Source organism: Bemisia tabaci, chromosome 3 (assembly GCF_918797505.1).
Source record: "Bemisia tabaci chromosome 3, PGI_BMITA_v3".
NCBI classification, from domain to species: domain Eukaryota; kingdom Metazoa; phylum Arthropoda; class Insecta; order Hemiptera; family Aleyrodidae; genus Bemisia; species Bemisia tabaci.
In genome coordinates, this window is record NC_092795.1 from 18665382 (window position 1) to 18685498 (window position 20117).

General features: G+C 41.1%; 1 protein-coding gene across 3 annotated transcripts in view; it reads left to right on the forward strand.

The window, feature by feature from the left end:
* Positions 1 to 20117, forward strand: part of TfAP-2 (transcription factor AP-2) — a 133315-nt gene that overhangs the window by 59260 nt on the left and 53938 nt on the right. The window contains exon 1 of one of the 3 annotated variants that reach the window (XM_019061969.2): positions 6039 to 7261. The exons of the other annotated variants lie outside the window; for them this stretch is intronic. Coding sequence (XP_018917514.1) covers positions 7244 to 7261 — 18 coding nt within the window. The 5' untranslated portion in view covers positions 6039 to 7243. Of the gene's footprint in view, positions 1 to 6038; positions 7262 to 20117 lie in introns of those variants that run through there. 3 annotated transcript variants of the gene reach the window in all.

Sequence of the window (20117 nt, forward strand, 5' to 3'; positions counted from 1 at the left end):
AAACCCTCGAGTTAGTTAAACAAATCTGATTTTCCTAAAGAGAATTTACCATTTGATGCTGTTTTTGCTTGGTGTCTCATAAAATAAATTACACAATTGTCTGGAATTCTCGGGCCTACTTTTTGAAGTTGAATTCTTCTGTAAATACGTATAGAATTACATGGGATTTAGTCCGAATAATAGAAGGACATAATAATAATAGAATACAGTAGAAGGATCAAGATGAGGTTTAGGGTTTGAGCTTAGGGTTTAGAGGTCACTTTAGGACGAAAAGATACGAAAACAACGATTGACATTCGACAGATCAGTCTAATTTTGCATCTTCTAATGTTGTAAAAAGTTGCCCACGCCATTATTGTGAAAATGCTCTCGCAAAATTCCTGAGAATCGCATTGACCGAAATTCAACTTTCTTTGAAGGTTTGCAGTATTTTAAAGCTTATCGATACTTTATCAATTGCTGCCGAGTAAAAACAGGATCTCACGATGGAAACTACTTTTATATGCGGAAAGAAATTTTGGCCATCCCAATTATTTCTCCCACCAATCACACCTTCCCTTCTAAGTCTAAACCGCTTTTCGATACAATTTTTTCGTTGAAGTTAGGCGTTTTTTCTCTGCGCATGGCGGTTTTTTTGAGTCTTTTCAATGGTCGGTGTGATTGTGGGAGTTTCTGAGGCACATTCAACCAGCGGTGCCATTTTGCAAAACATGTATGTATTTTGTGTAGAGCGCTTTGAGAGATCATTGACCAGCTTCTCAACGCTGCGCCTGGATCTTCTCACATCATTAAGGGAGTCATTCGAGGTATCCGAAATAAAACTGGATTGTATGGCCCATAATCAAAGGGCCCGGAATCTCATTGTTTCCCGCGAATGCATATCTCTGGATCAATTGACGACGACCGAAATGCATCTTATTGTTTCCGTTCAGACTCAAACATGGTAGAGCTACATTTGAAATTGTTCAGTAGTAGCCAATCTTGGTTTTCCAAGAGGAAAGAAAGGAGGAAGGTGGACAGATATTCGAAAAAGGGCGCATAGTTCAGCAGGCTGTTAATGTGCGCATTCGTCGGCGGAAAAATTCACCTCGTAAACGAAGTTTTTTTTCTTTTCTTTTTCAAATAAGAAAGTTCAAACCACTGGAATGGCAAAATGAGAACCATTTAAAAGGAAATTTAACGTGTAGTTCGTTTTGCAATGTGATACAACCTCTCCGCTTCTAGATTCTAGGAAATTCATGACTACCATCTTTGATTGGTGAAATCGTGGAGGATTTTCTCAGGAATCTTATGCATTTTCCTTTTTTGACCCAGAAATTAACATACGTATCCTTGAAGTTTTATCTCCAATATCTTTGTTTTGCTCAAAAAAATGTTTCGTTGCATACGATATAAACGGCTCTCATCTTTCAATCTATATTGTTTAAATGTTGAATTGATGGAGCAGTGATAATACGTCATCATATGGGATCAATACAAGAGGAGCGAATCGGGTGGGCGCCTTCAATCATCGGAGTAGGCAAAAATGCACCCAGGAGTACACGAGTAGTCAGCTGTATACATCAAACTGCGCCTGACACTTTGCAGGAATTGTTTGTAGGTCATTACAGCATTACCGATTAGAAGATTTTGACATCACAAACCACAATACGATGTTGAACTCTAATGGCATATTTTCCGATTCCCTAGGTTTTTTAAAACTTTTCCATAACGTTTTACTTTTATATTACCTTCCTTTATTTTGCTGCGTCTTACATTTAAACTGTTCGTACAAGAAATGCAATTAAATCAAATTTTTAGTTGTCAAAATTATGACAAGTATTTTTCTAATTATACTGACAGTTACAATTTTTCTAACTACGAAAAGATTGCATTTAATATTAACAGTCATCGGTATTCTTAAAGTTCACGCCACCAATGGCAATTTGGATGAAAATTTTCACGCAACAGAACAATGATTCTTAAAAATTAACCTAAATTTCATTACCCTCACAATTTTTTATCTTTCATTTTAAGACCTAATATGCACACATGAACCATGAAAGTAAAGTATTAGAAATATCGTCATCACCATAAATATCATCATTCCGTTAGCAAGGTGTCAATTATCGAAAGACAGCCTAGAATTCATTTGCACCAAAATTAACCGTTAGTCGTAATTCAAGTGCACCGGCAATGAGTTCCTTGCCCATTGGAGTTAACTCTCTTCCGCTTCGGTGTTGACTCGTTTGATGCGTTAAATTGCATTATTTATGGACCTTGTTGGCGTTGCCGCAGAAGCAAATGCTGACCAAGGATTTAATTTACCGGAAATAAAATATGATCCTGTAACATATCTCAAAGATAATATTTTATATTTTTGAGACTTTTTTTGTAATTAGGAAAGTGTAAATTCGCACCGTGTTGTAGACTTTATTCAGCGACTGGAATGTAATAATTATTATTTTCTGGAGGTGAAGGGTTCGTCTTTCATATGTAGAGTTACAAGGAAAGCTTTGAGAGCGCGCCAGTGAGTATGTATATTATGTTCCACGACAAATCCAGTTAAAGATTGTAATATTCAAATGTGTCTGCGTTTGCCTCATCAAATGCAAGTCATCACAGTCGCGATCGGTGCATCATAAAATGCAATATTGTAGAAAATATTATTAATTTCCAAGTTGAGCCACAAAGTTATCACACATTAAAAGAATGAAAAACGCGAAAAAGCATTGCCGGCCGGTAACGAATGGGTCGAAATCAATGATGCGGACGGGTTGAAAAGCACCTGATAGGTTTTGCGTAAGTTATGCGCGCAAATGTAAGCGATAGCGGGTCATTTTCCTGTGAACTGACCGGCAAGTGGCGAAATTAAAAGGCGACTTTGGAGTAAGCCTGCATTTTTATCGTTCCGTCGACCTCTTTCCGAATGCTGAGTTCTCCTTCGATACTCTTTTAATCCCATTCAAGGCGTTCTAGTAGTAATTTGTGCAGCCTCGGCAATGCAATGCATTCGGTGCGTCTGCACCGGTGTGGCAATAGGAAAATGTGCCAAGTCATTAAAAAATCACTTGCAACGCCTCATGTCAGCGGGGTCCAAGCGAGTGCGAATCACGCCAACAGGTTAAAAATCCTGCGTTTATGATCATTAATGAACACTTAAAGTGATGCGGTCAGTTCGATAAAACGGGCCTTAAAATTCTGAAAGGTGTTTTTTGAAAGAGGCATTTTGCGCCCCTTTGGCCACTCTACGATGCAAGCCTAAGGACCGAGAGTTAAGTCTTCAAGTCCTGTTTATTCTGATGCTTAATTTTAAGTTTACGTAACGTGTGCTTATTGTTAGCTAGGAGTGTTTCAGCTTCTACGGGAGGGCGCAAATTTGCGTTTCAATCCGACAGTTCAGCGGTCACGATATAGCAGTTTTTTCTTTCGAAACTTTGTTCCTAGCGCTCCAAACTGCAAGCAATTTTAACACTGATTTGTTTTGAAATTTTTAAGCGCATTGTGTATGAACATAAGTTTAAAACGACGATAAACCTTAAACTGGAGTTTTCGTTTTTCTGTTGACGCTGCCAAATCGACGTTTCTCCAACAAATTAACACATCTCCATTTTGACGTCGCAAAATTTCACTCGCAAATTGTGTTTTTGCTCCATAGCGGTGGGCAGGGAGGTTAAATATTTAAAAAATTCACTGATTTTTCCTTTAATTACACGTAAAAATCAGAACAATTTAGGAGATAATGACAGTGTAATTCTTTTTTAGAAGTTCACTGGAAAAATAAATTTCTTACAAGTAGAATCTACACTCATAGAAACTTTGACAAGAAAAAAACACTATTGATTCAATCGGATTTTTGCGTGAGTCAAAAGGAAATCAGCTTAAATTAAGAGGCTTGACCTTCGATTCAAGCACAAGTCCGATTGAATTGAGAGTACTTTTCCTTGTCAAATATTTTACAACTCAGGACTCTGAATTCAAGAGACGTTTTTTTCTGGTGTTGGTGTGTTTAAATCAATTCTGAAAATTTAGAATGAAATTAGGTCTCCTTGAAACTATAAGAAGTGTGTATTTTCGGATGTAACACGTTTGAAAATAGTCCATCTTTGGACGGGGTTGATGATGATTGATGGGTCTTTGTGACGTCGTCCTTGCCCTACCAAGAGTTCCGCGATTGGCGGTGTGACACGTAACGCGTGTAGTGTTTGCACAACATTAACCGACATTATAGGTGATGTATCTCGGTTTGAGCCACAGTGAGTATATACTCCTGTACAATCGTTGGCTCATGCCAAAAACGAGGCAAGATTCTCTTACGTTCCAATTGAAGTGTGTCATTTTCGAGGACACATGCAGCGGGCTACTTTCTTTTGCGACTAACTGTAACTCCGTTTCCTCGTTGGGAAATCCACTGATGAAGCACCGCGTAAATCTGCTACAATCTACCCTAATTCAGAGTCATTATCCGCCTAATAATTACATGATAGCAGTTTAAAGAGTCCGTCTTCCAACCGTCCGTTTGAACTCCAACATGATTTTCAGCGTGAGGACAAATTGGTCGAATGAACGGAAATTCAGAGACTGTAATGAGTGCTGTATCTAAGGTAATCCAACTTTTTTCACAAGCTGTCAAATTAACCAATTAGTCGAACGTTTTGATATTTATTTCGTAACACATAATTTTTTAATGAGTTCCGGAATGCCATAATTTACATAAAAGTAGGTAGATAGTGCGAAGCACCATTCGCTGTTCTTGTCTGAAATCTCTGGACCATGCATTTTTGTAAAGCTGATTCTGTTTGAATCTGCCTAAATCATCTCGAAGTATAGGTCCTCCTAATTTAATTTTGCCGCTTGTGTGTACCTGTAGACCATGATAGCCAGTGGCGTGGCGTGCTTTGCGATAAATCGATTGATCTGCCATCTAAAACTATGCGAAAGGATCGATAAACAGGGTGTTCGCAACGAACACGTTAATAATCGATTTTTTACCATACACTGGAAAAAAACCCATTGGATCTAGAGTCCAGACACATGAAAACAACGACAAGGAAAAATACTCTTGATTCAATCGGATTTTTGCTTGAATCAAAACGAAATCCGCTTAAATTAAAAGGCTTGGTTCTTGATTTAAGTTAGATTCTGATTGAATCAAGAGTACTTTTTCTTGTCGATGTTTTAAGAGTTTGGACTCAAGATCCAATGTGTTTTTTTTTCCAGTGTAGCTTCAAATCGGGAAATATCGCTATTCAAGCCTCACCACTGTGTGCATAAAGATCGTGAAAGTCAAAAAGAAAAGCGGAAAATACTTTCATAAATCTACACCCAATTACTTCCCCCATTTTTAAGGGTGGTCCACGGCCGTACGCCCAACGAGAAATCCGCAAGGGGAGCACCTCGGACGAGCCGGACGGCGTTACAATGTCAACGAGCGATTAAAATCTATTAAAGCTAAACGGGACGGTGCGGCGGCGCGATGCAGACATGGAAATTCACACGATGAACTCGGAGATGTGCAATTAAGTGGTCAGCACCTGGGAAAGCCGGGAGCTCCAGCCGTGGAGAGCCCGGAGCCATGGAATCGCCTAATTTATGTATCTGTAGCGGTGGGCGAAACATCCGATTGGCTCACGGGGGCAAACGGAACGGGAGCCCGCCCGAAAGAACCCCCTAAGTCACCACGGCTCAACGAGACAGTTACGCGGTTCGGGGCGCTTCCTGGAAGGCACGTGGTTGGCCTGCGCGCGCATCCTGGCGGGAGGCGCGAAAGCGTGGCCCCCACCTCGCCGCACCGCGCCGCACAGTAGTACCAAACACCCCTCTCCATTAAAACAGTCAATTTTGATGTTAATCCCATCGGATTTTAAATTTTAAGGGGTGTATCGTGTAGGGAATCTTACGAGGCATCTAATGAGACTATTTTTAAACTTCTATGTTTTTCATAGTTTAGGAGTTATGAGCATTGGAAGTTTGTTCAATATGTGTAGGTTTTGGACGAGTGTGCGACGCGGCGCTAAGTCCCTCTAATCTCGGCGGCGGCGGTAAGGACGTCGGGCCGGGTTGCATAGCAACATTTGCCGCGCACGTTACGCTACGATAGCTCCGGAGACGCGTGCCGGCGACGAAGACGATCCGATCCGCTCGCGATAATTCCCTAATTGCTGTGTGTTTCACGCCGCTCGATTTCCTCGCACGTTTTCCACGGATTCACCCGCCGACCGTCCGCGTGGCCACTCGCCCGTGAAATAGTGTAACTACCCCCGAGAACCTATCCCAATACGCGTCCGGCAAGTGCGCATAGTGCCCCGTCGCGTTTACCTACCCTCTACGTGCAGTGAAGTGCTCGAAAAGTAGTGTCATCGTACAAAATTATCGTCGAATTTCATATAAAATGAATATTGGACACTGCCCGCGTCTACCCATCCTCAAAGTGCTGTCGCTTTTTGCACACAAATCACTCTAAAAGTGTCATTTCATACGTTTCAGAACACTGCCCGATCGAGAAAAGTGTGCTCATCGCAATTAAGAGGAGAAAATTTCGTTCGAAGGCGACTGGTCGAAGTGCTGTAATGTGTTAATCGCTTTTTGCACACAAATCACTTTAAAAGTGTCATTTCATACGTTTCAGAACACTGCCCGATCGAAAAAAGTGTGCGCATTGCAACCAAGAGGAGAAAATTTCGTTCGAAGTCGACTGGTCGTGTCTACCCGTCTTCAAAGTGCTGTAATACGTGTTAATCGCTTTGTTCTCGCTTTGCCCATAAAGCACCGTAAAAGTGTCATTTCATACATAAATGGTTGAAATCCATCTCGACAGATTCAGAACACCGTCCGATCGAAAAAAGTGCACTCATCTCGACTAAGAGGAGAAAATTTCCTTTAAAGTCGAGTGGCTTAGTGATAAGTTTTGGCAAAACGCTCTATACTTGTTTTTAATTGTTTACTTGGATTTGGAATTACAGTGAAACCGCGGTTCGCGCTCACAAACATCGTTTTGTGTCGGGTCGAAGTCGGTCGCGGACACGGCCCGATAAGATCGGTGTTTACGTCGGCTGAAATTTTTCGATGAGTTTCCAGTGCGGACGCAAGGATGTAAACAGTGTCGTGTTGGTCGGGTGAAAGAGTTACATATCCACCTGATAGATCGCGGTTTATCGTGGCGATAAGAAGAAGAGGAATTCACGGGGACCGGAGGAGCAGCGACGGCGAGCTGAAGGACTTGAACGAACGGTCGCGCTCCAACCTGGCCGTGTGCCATTATGATATGACCAGTTTTATGGAGGTAATCAGAGTTTATCCCCTCGCATATTGAAACCCCGCTTATCATAGCCTTGCACGAGATCCCTGTCTTTTAATTAGCGCCGGGTAATTTTTCCCCGCTTTTTTTTGTTTCGGCACTAAAGGAAAGAGTGCAAAAATGACTCCGCAGAAAGCTGCGTTCGGAGCTTTTGCTGCTCGCTGCGAAGGCTGCACTTAATGATAACGTGTCCTCAAAGGTCTCGCCAGGACTCGAAAAGCCTCGCTGATAGAGATAACATCGATGCTTGCGTTTTTTTTATGTTTCTGTTGAGGCAAGAATTATGATCCGGTCGCCGTGTGTTGCGGACCGCTTCTTGTCACAACCGATGTTCATGGCCCCCATTACAGCACACGGTGCTCTCTGCGAACAGATTGATTCATGTTGGTTTTTAGTTCAGTGTGACTAGTTGCAGAGAAATTAAACGTTTGTAGCAAACAAGTCGGTTGCATTCACCTATTACGGTTGTTGTTTTTTATCTGTCGCTCGTGAGGTTCAGCTCTGAAATCTTGAGATGCTGAGGTATAATTTGGTCATTTTGTGGGTTGCACTGGAAAAAAAACTCATTGGATCTAGAGTCCAGGCTCTTTAAAACATTGACAAGAAAAAATACTCTTGATTCAATCAGATTTAAGCTTAAATCAAAAGGAAATCAGCTCAAATTGAGAGGCTTTGTTCTTGATTCAAGCAAAAATCCGATTGAATCAAGAGTATTTTTTCTTGTCGATGTTTTTAAGAGTCTGGACTCTAGATCCAATGTGTTTTTATTTCCAGTGTGATTTACATGTAGGGGGCTCTGGATGATATGACTCGTGAATACAATTGGGAGACAAGTATGTTTATACCAAGTTGCACTCAAAACTTATGCGCCTCATATTCGGAGCTCGATAAAACCTTATCGATAAATCAAAAAGTTCATGAATTTTTGTTTTCATTTTTTTAAATCGGTCACGACATCAGCGGAAAATTTAATTTTTTATCGAGGGTTTTTATGTTTATTTAAGGCAAATGCATTTTTCAGCATTGATCCCCCCTAAAACTAAATTAAAACATTAATATAAATACCTGAGCACTAAAGGTTTTTAATGATGAACTTATGCATCAACAAATCTTTAAAGAAAAATATCACGATTCAAACTATATCAACTAGCTGTGGTGGAAATCAAAGTTAACATCGATTACATCTCTTTAAACTGAAAATTTTACTGTGTTTACCACTTATTTTTTCAAACTTAGGAAACCGCACTCCTCGCGGGCCGAAATAGTAAAGAATAAAAACAAAGATTAACCTCGGCGTATAAATTAAACAAACATACTTCAAGCCATTTTTTTAAATGCTTAATTTCAGTGCGCACTATTTTCTATAGTTTTTTTGCGAGCGTATATAACATGTATGAGAGAGCGTACTGAATTTTGGGTTTATTGAAATTTTTGCGGAATGAAAAAAACTTTGCCGTACTTTTGCAGTACAAAAATGACTCTCTATTGGCCTTATTTGATCTCCAATGAGACAAGATCAGTATTGACATATTTTGCATATATTTGCGCTTTAGAAGAGCTATTCATATCGGAATGTATATCTATAAAAATTTACAGGGAAATTTGATGAATTGTCCAGCTAAATTGGAAATGCCCAGAGATTAAGAGTCCTTTTTTGTACACTTTGCACGAGCAAGAAACACAAATGTATACCAAAAGACTTGCAGACGACGTAATTTTTTGTTTCAGTCATACCGAGGATTGACTTTTTCAATAAATGTTCAATATTTTAAAAATAAAACAAATCAGTCAGTGATCTGGAGCTATCACGCCTAACTGTTAATTTTATTTCTTTATTTTTTTATGAATATTCCTTAATACTTAAAAGTAGGTAATCTAGGACCATTCATAGTTATTCTAAAAATGTTAATCTTTTGGAGGCTGGTCATAAGTACAAAAAATCAAAGATACCTCTCCTCACATTATACTTTCCATAAAACCACTCGAACATCTGGAGCGATTATACTTCTGAGTAGTCATCCAAAAATTGTTTCGGCATATTTGGATTTGAATCTTGAAATGAGAGTGTTGCCATGCTCCGAAACGCAATTAATTAATCGGATAGAAAAAGAGGCGTATACTAAACATAACAACGAATAGGATAAGGCAAACCGGTAGATAAACATCGACACGAAGCGCAAGCGGATGTCCAAAAAAAAGAGGAAGGAATAAAATCGAAACGGATAAGACGGTCAAGAATTCGGATAGTTCCAAATACGTAAAACTGTTACCTTTCGTAAGTCCGAAAATGGTATTAAATATTTCGTGAAATCATCGGGATTTCAGGCAGATTTACCCACTTAAGGTGGTCAAACGGAACGCTTTGCTCGGAATGTATGTTCTAATCGAACGTGACACTGTCTCTGTCAGACTCCTCACTTACACTTGCCAAACTTAATGCGAAACGAACGAAACTTCCTCGAAATTTCACGCTTTATTTAATACAAACGGAGGCAATATTGGCATTGGTTAAGTAAATAAACCGCGGTTTCCTCATGAAGAATTTTTTCCGGTGCAGTAATCTCGTTTAAAGCAAAATTATCGTGTTAACGGGTCAATTTCATTGCCTTCCGAGCGATTTACCTCCAGGAATATTATTGCATTTTTAGAAACTTTCTGTGGATTATGTATGTCGGTAGCATTTCCTGGAGATTTTCAATTTTTATAATCATTCTCGGTACTGTTAAGTAAGCATTAATCCCTCTACACCTTTCACTTTTCGCGCTATTCAAGTTCTTCGTTTCCGTAATAAACCCGTAGAGTTTGAATCTTCCAAGAAATTAGTTTTTTTTTTCCGGATAGAAAATGTTTACAAGCTTTGTTTGTCCGTCGCATAATGTTTGATTTTGCATCAGTTTGCTCTAAAATGTAACATGTCTACTCTAACTTTGTCTCATGGCTGTTAAAATTTCCCAGAGGTTCATTGCGATGTTGTAAACCAATTTTTTTTTCTAAATTTGGTAGCCTTACGGAGGAGGCTGAGTAAAGGTATTTATAAAATGCAATTCTTATCGGTAGCAAATATTATTTAAGAGCTCTAAGCAAAAAACAATAGATTGACACAACAAGGCATCCAAATCGCAGTTCATTTCATCGAGCATGTACCTTTTTTTACATCTTTTCAGAGTAGAGATGCCTGTATAGAGAGATGAAGCAAATAGACGTAACTGACTAATGAACTATCCAAAATGTTCGCTCCGGCAGAAAAACTTTTAAAAAGCCTAAATCATATATACAAAATTAGTACATTTCACCCTCAACTTCAAGGGATAAAAAATATCTCCAGTAAACTAATTTCAAGTTGCAAGATTCCTATAAATTGACTTCCATTTTAGCGACAAAATCTCTCTTTAATGAATCGAGCCGTAATTTAAGTTTTTACAATTTTTTTTTCTTCTTCTTCTTCATATCCATGAATAATAATGAACATAAGATTTAACTCCTTTTTTCAATGAGCAAACCACTCTTCTGCCATAAAAATTGCATTTCCTTTTCGGGTCCGATAGCCAAAGAGCAAAACCACGTATCTCCATTGCGGTGTCTCAAAATTGTTGCTCCAATTTTATTTTTGAAAAAGGAACAAAGTCAACTTTAATGCTCAGAATTTACATAGAATTTTCTGATAACAGAGAAGAAAAATCAAATGAGTTTACAAGTAATTACTTTGACCAGTTTTCCGAAGAAGAAATGTAGAAAGAAAAGAACTCTGCAACGTCGCAAACGGAGATACGAGGTTTCGCACTTCGGCCATCGATGTGCCACCCGTGTGATCGTCGGCTAGTTTTGACAATGGATCTCTTTACGACTTTCTTTTTGATTCAGCAAAACGCGGTTAGTCTACATTGTTGGAGATCCCGGGGTTTGCAAGGCTTGCGATAGGCTAAGGAAGAAAGGATTAGGCTAGGTAATACATAAAAAACAAGATTCCTGGATGATTATACAGGTGATGCTGCAGTAGCTTAAGTGCGCCGTGGCTACTAAATTACCATGAGTAATTATTATCTAGATTCAAGCGAGCTAGCGGCGCACCTTCACCCCTGCCCCGTTGCCGATCATATTGGATGACCAGGATGCCACTTCTTCATCAAAATAATAACCTCCCCGAGATATGAAAATGAGGACTCATCGTTCATTCCTTCACAGTAAACTGGAACTCTTATTAATACGAAGAATAAAAAAAAATGTGCAGGAAAGAAACGCCAAACTTCAGCAAGTCATGATTAATTTAGTCCATCTTACGTCATTTCAAGACTTACTTTTCAATACAAATTGGAGAAAACTTTGAAAGTTATAACAGCTTTAAGCTTTTATCGAGAGAACACAGACCCTCTAAAAAATTAAGACATTAAGAGATAGAAAACATCAGGAACTCGTGATCAACTGGGTCCACCGTGCGTCTTTTCAAGAATTTCTTTTGTATAAAAATTAAAGAAAACTGAAATAAATTATGATAGGAAAATTCGTTCCTGACAGAGTGTCCGGACGTCATTGGATAGATTTAAACTGGGCTGTGATAGAAAATTCGGACCTTCATAGGTAACGCTAGTATGCGTCAACATTGCTCGTTAATGAAAGTCTTTGAATGACTATTTTCGCAAAAATGGAATATTTCTACACTGCATTCGAATATATAAATCCATATTTGTGCTGCGCTGCACTTATTATCTGCGCTCATTATTTTTCACGCGAGTGCATAAGTTTTCTCAAAATATTAACTTTATGGATGCACCAAGGTGACAAGAGGGAATGGAATGAATTAAGACGAGGATAAGATTCCAAGCGATAACTATTTTAACTCCCGTGTCGTGAAATTGTGGCAACCGAAATTGAAGGCGAATCATATGTCACCAATTCAAATCTCGTGCACATGTTATTCTCTTGGGTTTTCTTTCTCATTCACTCTAGCTTCTGTGTTCGTCTCACTCTACACTGGAAAAAAACACATTGGATCTAGAGTCCAGACTCTTGAAAACATCGACAAGAAAAAATACTCTTGATTCAATCGAATTTTTGCTTAAATCAAGAACCAAGCCTCTTAATTTGAGCGGATTTCCTTTTGATTTAAGCAAAAATCTGATTGAATCAAGAGTATTTTTTCTTGTCAAGGTTTTCAAGAGTCTGGACTCTGGATCCAATGTGTTTTTTTTCCAGTGTGGTTCATTTTATTTCAAACAACTTAAGGGTCAAAAACTAACTAATTGTTAGATCTTTTAAGAGTTTTTAAATAATTTTCCACCGGAATTCAACCGCTTGTAAATTTTACCTCCAAAATAACCGAAATGGAGTTTTCCAAAGATACATTTTCGTGTTTTAAGTGTCTTTTTGGAACAATCATCGGTATCAGGGTATACACGTCCCGTTTCTCGGAAAGTTGGATAGGAGGTAATTTCCCAGGACGTCGTAAGGTGGCGCGTCAACGTAGCTCGGACACACGCTCGCGCATGCGCGTACGGTGGTTGCATGACAAATCACGGGCCTCGGCGTCCTATTACCGGCATTAACTCCCCGTTCTGGGCTCCCCCTCCGTGGCTCCTCGAAAGCCATCAACTCATCTTGGGCACAAGCCCCGGCCTCCCTCTTCTCCCCCTCCCCCAACCAAGAGCCCCGTTCCTCACGGCCTTATTAATCGCGTACGCGGGCAAGTTGTCTTCGAACACGAGCCATCTCCGGCTCATTTTCCTCCTGCAACGAAGAGCCCTCGCTTGAGATAAAGAAGCCCTTGTTAAAGAAAATTAAAGCCCAAATGTTGGGGGGAGAAACCTTCGGAGAGCAAGTGGTCTAATCAGGTAGCTATTCCGAGTCCAGGCCGTGTTGAAAAGAGGAATGCACAAGTATTGGATTATTATGTTCTTTCTTTTTTCTTTTTTTTTGGGGGGGGGGGGGGGGTTAGGGGATTTTTTTTGGCTTTTCCAAAATTGGGTATCTTTGCTACCAAGGGTTTATAAAAATCCAAGGAAACTCCCAGGAGCTTAAAGTTTTACCGATCAGACATCCAGGAAGTTCTTAGCCTTCTCACTTTTCACATTGCCCATCCATATAAAGAAACCCTTTTTCCTCAGGAATTTCATAAAGATAACTTCTTTTATCGCTCCGTGCACGTAAATTGCTGCAATTTTTGATAAAGTTGTGATTATCTCCGCGAGTTTTCGAAAAACACGCGGTTTTCATTGCTGTTGCGCCAGAGAAACGATATTTTGCCAGTTTTCCCACCTAGAAACATCGTCTTTGGGGCTCTCTCATTTTCACACGCGATCAATTGCGACCAACCCGTCAAGGTGGTTGAAAAGGCATTGCACCCCTGGTACTCTACTTTCAGAAAATGAATCGGGAAAAAAATCCCTAAAAATAATCTAAAAACCAATTTTAAGAACGTAGACCCGATTTAAAAAAAAAAAAAACTCCCACTTGCCTCATTCTGTATTCTGTGTCTATGGCTATCGGAAGAGCACCTACCTGCGTATCACCTACCCCACTGGGAAAAAAAAAACACATTGCATTTAGTGTCCAGACTCTTAAGAACATCGACAAGAAAAATACTCTTGATTCAATCAGATTTAAGCTTAAATCAAGAACCAAGCCTCTTAATTTAAGCGGATTTCCTTTTGATTTAAGCTTAAATCTAATCGAATCAAGAGTATTTTTTCTTATCGATGTTTTAAAGAGTCTGGACTCTAGATCCAATGTGTTTTTTTCCAGCGACCTCGCACTTTACCGAAAACCCGTGACACGGGGGCCGAGTGGCGAATGAACCCGGCTCCGGTATGCGGTATGCACCAAGATGCAGCGTCGAGGCGCCAAGTGACCAGGAGCCCCACGAACCCGGGTCCTCGGCCCCGGCGGCCGCGGCCGGGGACCGAGTAATTGAAAACGCGTGTCCAGCGTCCGCGTCGGCCCGAGCCTCCGGCGCCGGATCGGATCGGGATCCCATTCATTCGCTCCCCGTCCTCGCCCAAGTTCGCAATTAAAATAAAGAAGAAAAAAACGAAGAAAAAAAAGTCAAGGAGCTGCACGGACCCGACTTTGAATTTAAGTTTACGACTCGGTCGTTGTCGCGCCGCGCCGGCCGCGGCCGGAGTCAATCTTAAAAATCCGTTCCACTTTCCGGCCGTCTTTGCTCTTTGCGCCGGACGTCGCTAAAAGGATTAGATCGTGTCTTCTTGAGATCAAAAATTCGGGGGCTTCGCCGCTGAAATTTATATCATGCATCTCTTATCGAGAAGAAATGTTTTTTTTTTAAATTGTCGAGCACACGTTAGTGTAACCAAATAAAATGTAGACGTTTCTATGCGAATAAAAGCTGTGTGCATTGAGTTTGCATGAATAATAGCTCATTTTATCATAAATCCGAAAAGTTAACAAGAGTATGTGAGGGAAAGTGTGAGAATCCAGGTCATCTGGAGCCTTCAGTGACCCCACACAAGCCCCGATTCCTAGATGTGCAGAAACCGCTCTGGGGAAAAAAAAAAAAAAAAAAAAAAAAAAAAAAAAAAAGACTCTTGAAAACATTGACAAGAAAAAATACTTTTGATTCAAACGGATTTTTGCTTGAATCAAAACGAAATCCGCTTAAATTAAGAGGCTTGGTTCTGAATTTAAGCTAGATTCTGATTGAATCAAGAGTACTTTTTCTTGTCGATGTTTTTAAGAGTCTGGACTCGAGATCCAGTGTGTTTTTTTTTTCAGTGCGCATGCACCGCTTAAAGCGCAACCGGGAATTCCCATCCCAGGCACTCAGCTTTTTGAAAAACGTTGATTTTCAAAAGATTCAACTGATAGACAAAGTACTAAAGGAGACAAAAGGAACATGGAGCTATCCTGTTGGTGGAAGTGAGTGGTTGCATAGTTGACAAAAGAAAATAAGTCATAGCCTAACTAATGGCAATACTCAAGAGAGACTTTCTAGTTAATCCATCATTTACCCTTTTAGTCTGCAGCAACCATCAGTTTCAACCAGTAGGATCGCTCAATTTTCCTTTTGTCTCCATTGTCCATAGCTTTGTTTATCAATTTCAATAATCAGTCCGCTGATGAGAATTTCATGCTTTGACCATCTCTTTTCCTTGCTCAATTGCTTGGCAAGTTGCAATCGAATTTTCAGTTTTAAGCTTTTGGTCCCGGGAGCTGTACTCGCGGCGCGGTGTGCGGCGCGATGGTCACTGAAAACAGGTTTCCCGTTGGAGTAAGGCTGCAAATCGATGTCTCGGTTTCAGTTTAAATTGGCCCCGAACCGAAGAGCCGAAGACCGAAGCGGACCGATCGTTGACAGAGGCCCTCAGACGGATCTGCATATCGACAGGGCAAGGCCGTTTCTCCGATGCCCACAATAATTAATAAGAGGAAAGAAATGGCCCGGGCCGGACGCAGACGGTTTCGACAGGTCCGGGGTTTCTTACTCAAAATTACTAATTTATGACGCGGTATCTCGATATTAAATTCGGACCGCGCCGTGGCCGTGCAGCGTGAAAGTTTGCACACACGTGGGAGCAGCGTGTGCATGTGACCGCTTGACCGGTTTATCGAGATCATCGATAACGCGCTCCGATCGGGGCGACAGAAGCTTGTTAGGCTCTTTTTTATTTTATTTATTTTTTTCAACGACCGTGTCGGTCGTTAAAAAATCAATGTCTCACAGACAGGAGTTCACTGTGGCGATTAATATGAGCCGCGACTTTTGGCGATGACAAGTTTTTCGAATTGACTCGAGGAATTGATAGACGAAGCGATAGACGTAGAGGAAGGAGGTAAACTGGAGCGATATTTTCGGTTAAAACGGGTGGTTGTTAGGGACTATGATGGGCTTACTAGAGGATCCCTTATGGTCCGTTGTTCTATCACTCGGCTCCTGAATTTATTGCAACCACACGCTTCCACCAATAGTATCGCTCAGTTTCCTCTTTGTCCTTTATGTCTATGGCTTTGTCTATCAAATGAGAATTAAGAGATAAACTAGAAATCATTTATTACTACAAATCACGGTATTTTGGCCTTTTACAGGGCAAATGAGGCTTGTATATGCATTTTCCGCAAATAGTTATATATGAACTAATTCTCTTATTTAATTACATTAGAATTGTGAGACTAGCCAGAAATGAACGTATTTATGCTAAAAGGAACTATGTGCACAGGGCTTGCGTGTACCATAGTTCCTTTTAGCATAAATACGTCCAAATGGACTGCATTTCGCAAGAAGGACTTAACTACAATATCTGGGCCAACTGTTTAAAAAAACTACGCATTTAGAAACTAACGGTCCATACGTTCAGTCTAATGTAAGCCAGAAATTTTAAAACATCGTCCAAATTAGTGACCACTATAAATCATGGTATTTCGACCTCCCACCGGAAAAAAATTACATTGGATCTGAAAATATTGACAAGAAAAAATACTCTTGATTCAATCGGATTCTTGCTTGAATCAAAACGAAATCCGCTTAAATTAAGAGGCTTGGTTCTTGATTTAAGCTAGATTCTGATTGAATCAAGAGTAATTTTCTTGCCGATTTTTCTTAGAATCTGGACTCTAGATCCAATGTGTTTTTTTTTTTCCATTGCCGAATTGTAGCGTATCGATATTTTTCCTACGATTGGTTCTGAAATCAGTAACTGGACAACACCGTGCGCGAAGATCTTCACACGCAGAGGAGCGCGGGATCGCATGCTAAAATCTCTCATCATCAAAAAAGACGTAACGCCCAACGGAGACCCCATGTAAATAGGTGGTTTTATACCGAAGACGAGATCTGGTGGCGGAATCGAAGGGGCGATCAAGGCGAGCACCGTTACCGTTACGACGCCGTGGCGACGAGCCCATGATTTAAGACCCGGCTCGTTGTTTAAGCTTCATAAACGCTTTTAATTTTTTCTCACCGGTGCGTCCGCGCCCGGCACCCGGTCCCCGAGTCCCGCCTGACACCTTGTTTATCGCGTGATGACAGTCCGGTATTTAAAACGCTGACGCTCAACCGTTGGCAGAACTGCCCGCCAGCCAAAGCGCCATTGCCAACCTGAACTCCGTCGATGGCGAGTAAGACCACCGGGGGCTTCAGTCATTCATGAGAGGTCCTGTGGGTATCGAGAAGGAAAAATTGCAGAATTATAAAAAATTGGAAGAATATTGGCCAAGATCTACATTTAATTGTTTTGTTCGGAGATCTGACCGACAGCTGCACTGTATTTTCATTTAGTCAGGGTGACCGCAGGCAGGGATGTCCGTTCGGCATAATATTCTGAGAGGCAAGATTTGTAGGCAACTCAACAGAGAGATTCGCGATAAGATAATTATCGCCGCACGAAGCATGTTTTCTTGCCTACCTTAAAAATTGAAGGCGAAATAGCACCACGCGAACGCAGAATTTAAGGTTTGTCTCTCGGAGGAAAAATCGTCTGGTATCTGGTAAAGTCTAGCATAATTTTTTAAGAGGCAAGGTTCGCAGGCTATTCAACACGGAGATCCTCGAGTATAGATTGCTAACGCTGCACGAAGCATGTTTTGTGGCCTACCTCAAGAATTGAAGGCGAATAACACCGTACGGACCCAGAATTTGAGGTTTGTCTCTAGGTGGAAACTTGGATGGGCGTCGATTTGGCAAGGAGAAGTTGCGAGGAGCTACGACACCGGCTTCGGTGGGTGCATGAAAGTATGTGAGCACTTGGCTTGGCGGGCGCCCTGTGCCCTGAGCCCCGACTCGGACTCGTGTCATAAAACTGGGCACCGATACCGTGCATCGCTTGCATCACCCGGGCACCGCTCTTCGGGACGCTGCGCTGTTCATGTTTTGACTCGGCCGTCGCCAACGCGGGCCGGGGCCCTCCTCACGCGAATCCAAACGCCGCGATATTCACCGCATCCAGCCAAGAAAGCTGTTGAATCAGAGAAGGGAGCAGTCCGTGTAAAAATTAAGATTTGAGAATCTGCACTCATAGCAACTCAATAGCACGCAAAATAGATGATTTGGAAGTCAGTTTGTTTTTATAAAAGTAAAACTAGGGGTACCATTGGGGGATGGTACTTGGGCGCCATTAAGGGGGAGGTCAGGTGGGCCCCCTGTATATCAAGAGTTGGTCAATTTCATCCATTCCTCACGCTAATCCAAACGCCGCACTATTGACCGCGTCCAGCCAAGAAGGCGTGCCGTGCTGGAGAAGAGAGGAGTCTGTGTGAAAATTAAGATTAGAGAAACTGCACTAGTAGTTTTCCAGCAAAAAGAAGTGATACACTGAAAAGAAAACTCCGGCCAGGGGAGCCGCAATTACGGGCTATATAGACATACCGTCCGTTCCGGGCTCAAAGGCCGAAAATTCCGGCTGCTGGAGGCGTAGCTTCGATTGCTCCGGGTTCAGAAGCCGAAACGGACGGTATGTCTAAGTAGCCCGTAATTGCGGCTCCCAGGGCCGGAGTTTTTTTTCAGTGTAGAGAAGATTGTTTTTTTTTCCCCCTCAAATAAAATTAGGGGTGCCTTTGGAGGATGTTAGTTAGGTGGGCGCCACTGAGGGGAGGTCAGGCGATCCCCCTTAATTTAAGAGTTGGTCTATATCGTCAATTTTGATGAATTCGGGGCATTTTCGCTCTAGTTCAAAGCAGTAGGCGAGGTGTGAATGAAAGTAACAATTTTACAGCCGAAAAATTTTTCGAATTTCCATTTTTAAAATGACCACACCGGTAGATTTCACTCATTATCATCGATGGATTTGGCAAGAGTGGCTCGGAGCCTCCTCGGAAATGACCATCACGCATCACCCCGTTCCTGAGTAACATCTCACGCGGTCAGCATGAGCCTTGCCAAAAGCAGCTTAACGAATTTTAGATTAACAGCCTCACATTGCTGTGTGCATTGCCAGTTGGAAGAGTATCGGTTTTGGCGTGGCTTGAGATGTTGCTCTCTCTCACTCTTTTCTTCTGTTTCCTCTCCACCTCTCCCTCTTCCCCTTTTTTCAGTAGATCGCTAATCGCAACAGTTTTTACCCTTGTTAGATTCAGATTAAGGGACGTTTTCTTTCTCCGTATGGAAATTAGGTAGCACTTTCCCGTAGTAAGTCCTGTAAGTTGTCCAATGATAATAAATAAATTAAACTACAAGTTATTGTCAGCTATTAATTATTCTCAATTAATTTTCAAATTGCGTAAAAAATATGGATACCCAGAATCTTGAATTGAATGAAATTGCAAACATCGTGTGTAAATCGTTAACATAGCAACGTATACTACGTGTCTCGCTGTCTCAGTATAACAAACTGACGTCACGATAAGTGACCCTCGCATGTTTATCGAAGCCTCAAAGCTCCACCCATCTGCAATTTTTTTCAGTGCAGCAAAATTTTAAAATTTAAATCGTTTCAAAGCACACGGCAAAAAAGCGCGGAACCGAAGCCTTTCGCAAAGCGTCACACGTCCCTAACCTACATTTGCGAAAATAATGGCATTCTTATGTTAACCGCATGTCGTCAAAAGCGTGTCGCGTTGAATATGGGCTGTGAATGTCGGGCGGTCCAGAGTGCCTGCCCATTTTAACGTGTAGTTTATGAACTCGGAGTAGAGCTTTCTTCACTCCAGATAACTATTGTATAATCCTAGAGGAGTGCATTTATCACTTCTGAATGTTTCATGCGTCCCTTTTTCCAGCCATCATCAATATCACGGGCAATGGGCTCAAACGAATCAGTACAATTGTTTGTTTTTACTTTCATTTTTATGAATAAATGACTCTCAGAAAAATTTTAATTTTAAGGTGTGGGTTTCTAATATCCACGAGCCAATCTTAGCCAATGCCGCAAGACCTAAGGAGAGTATGATCCTGAGAGAATGA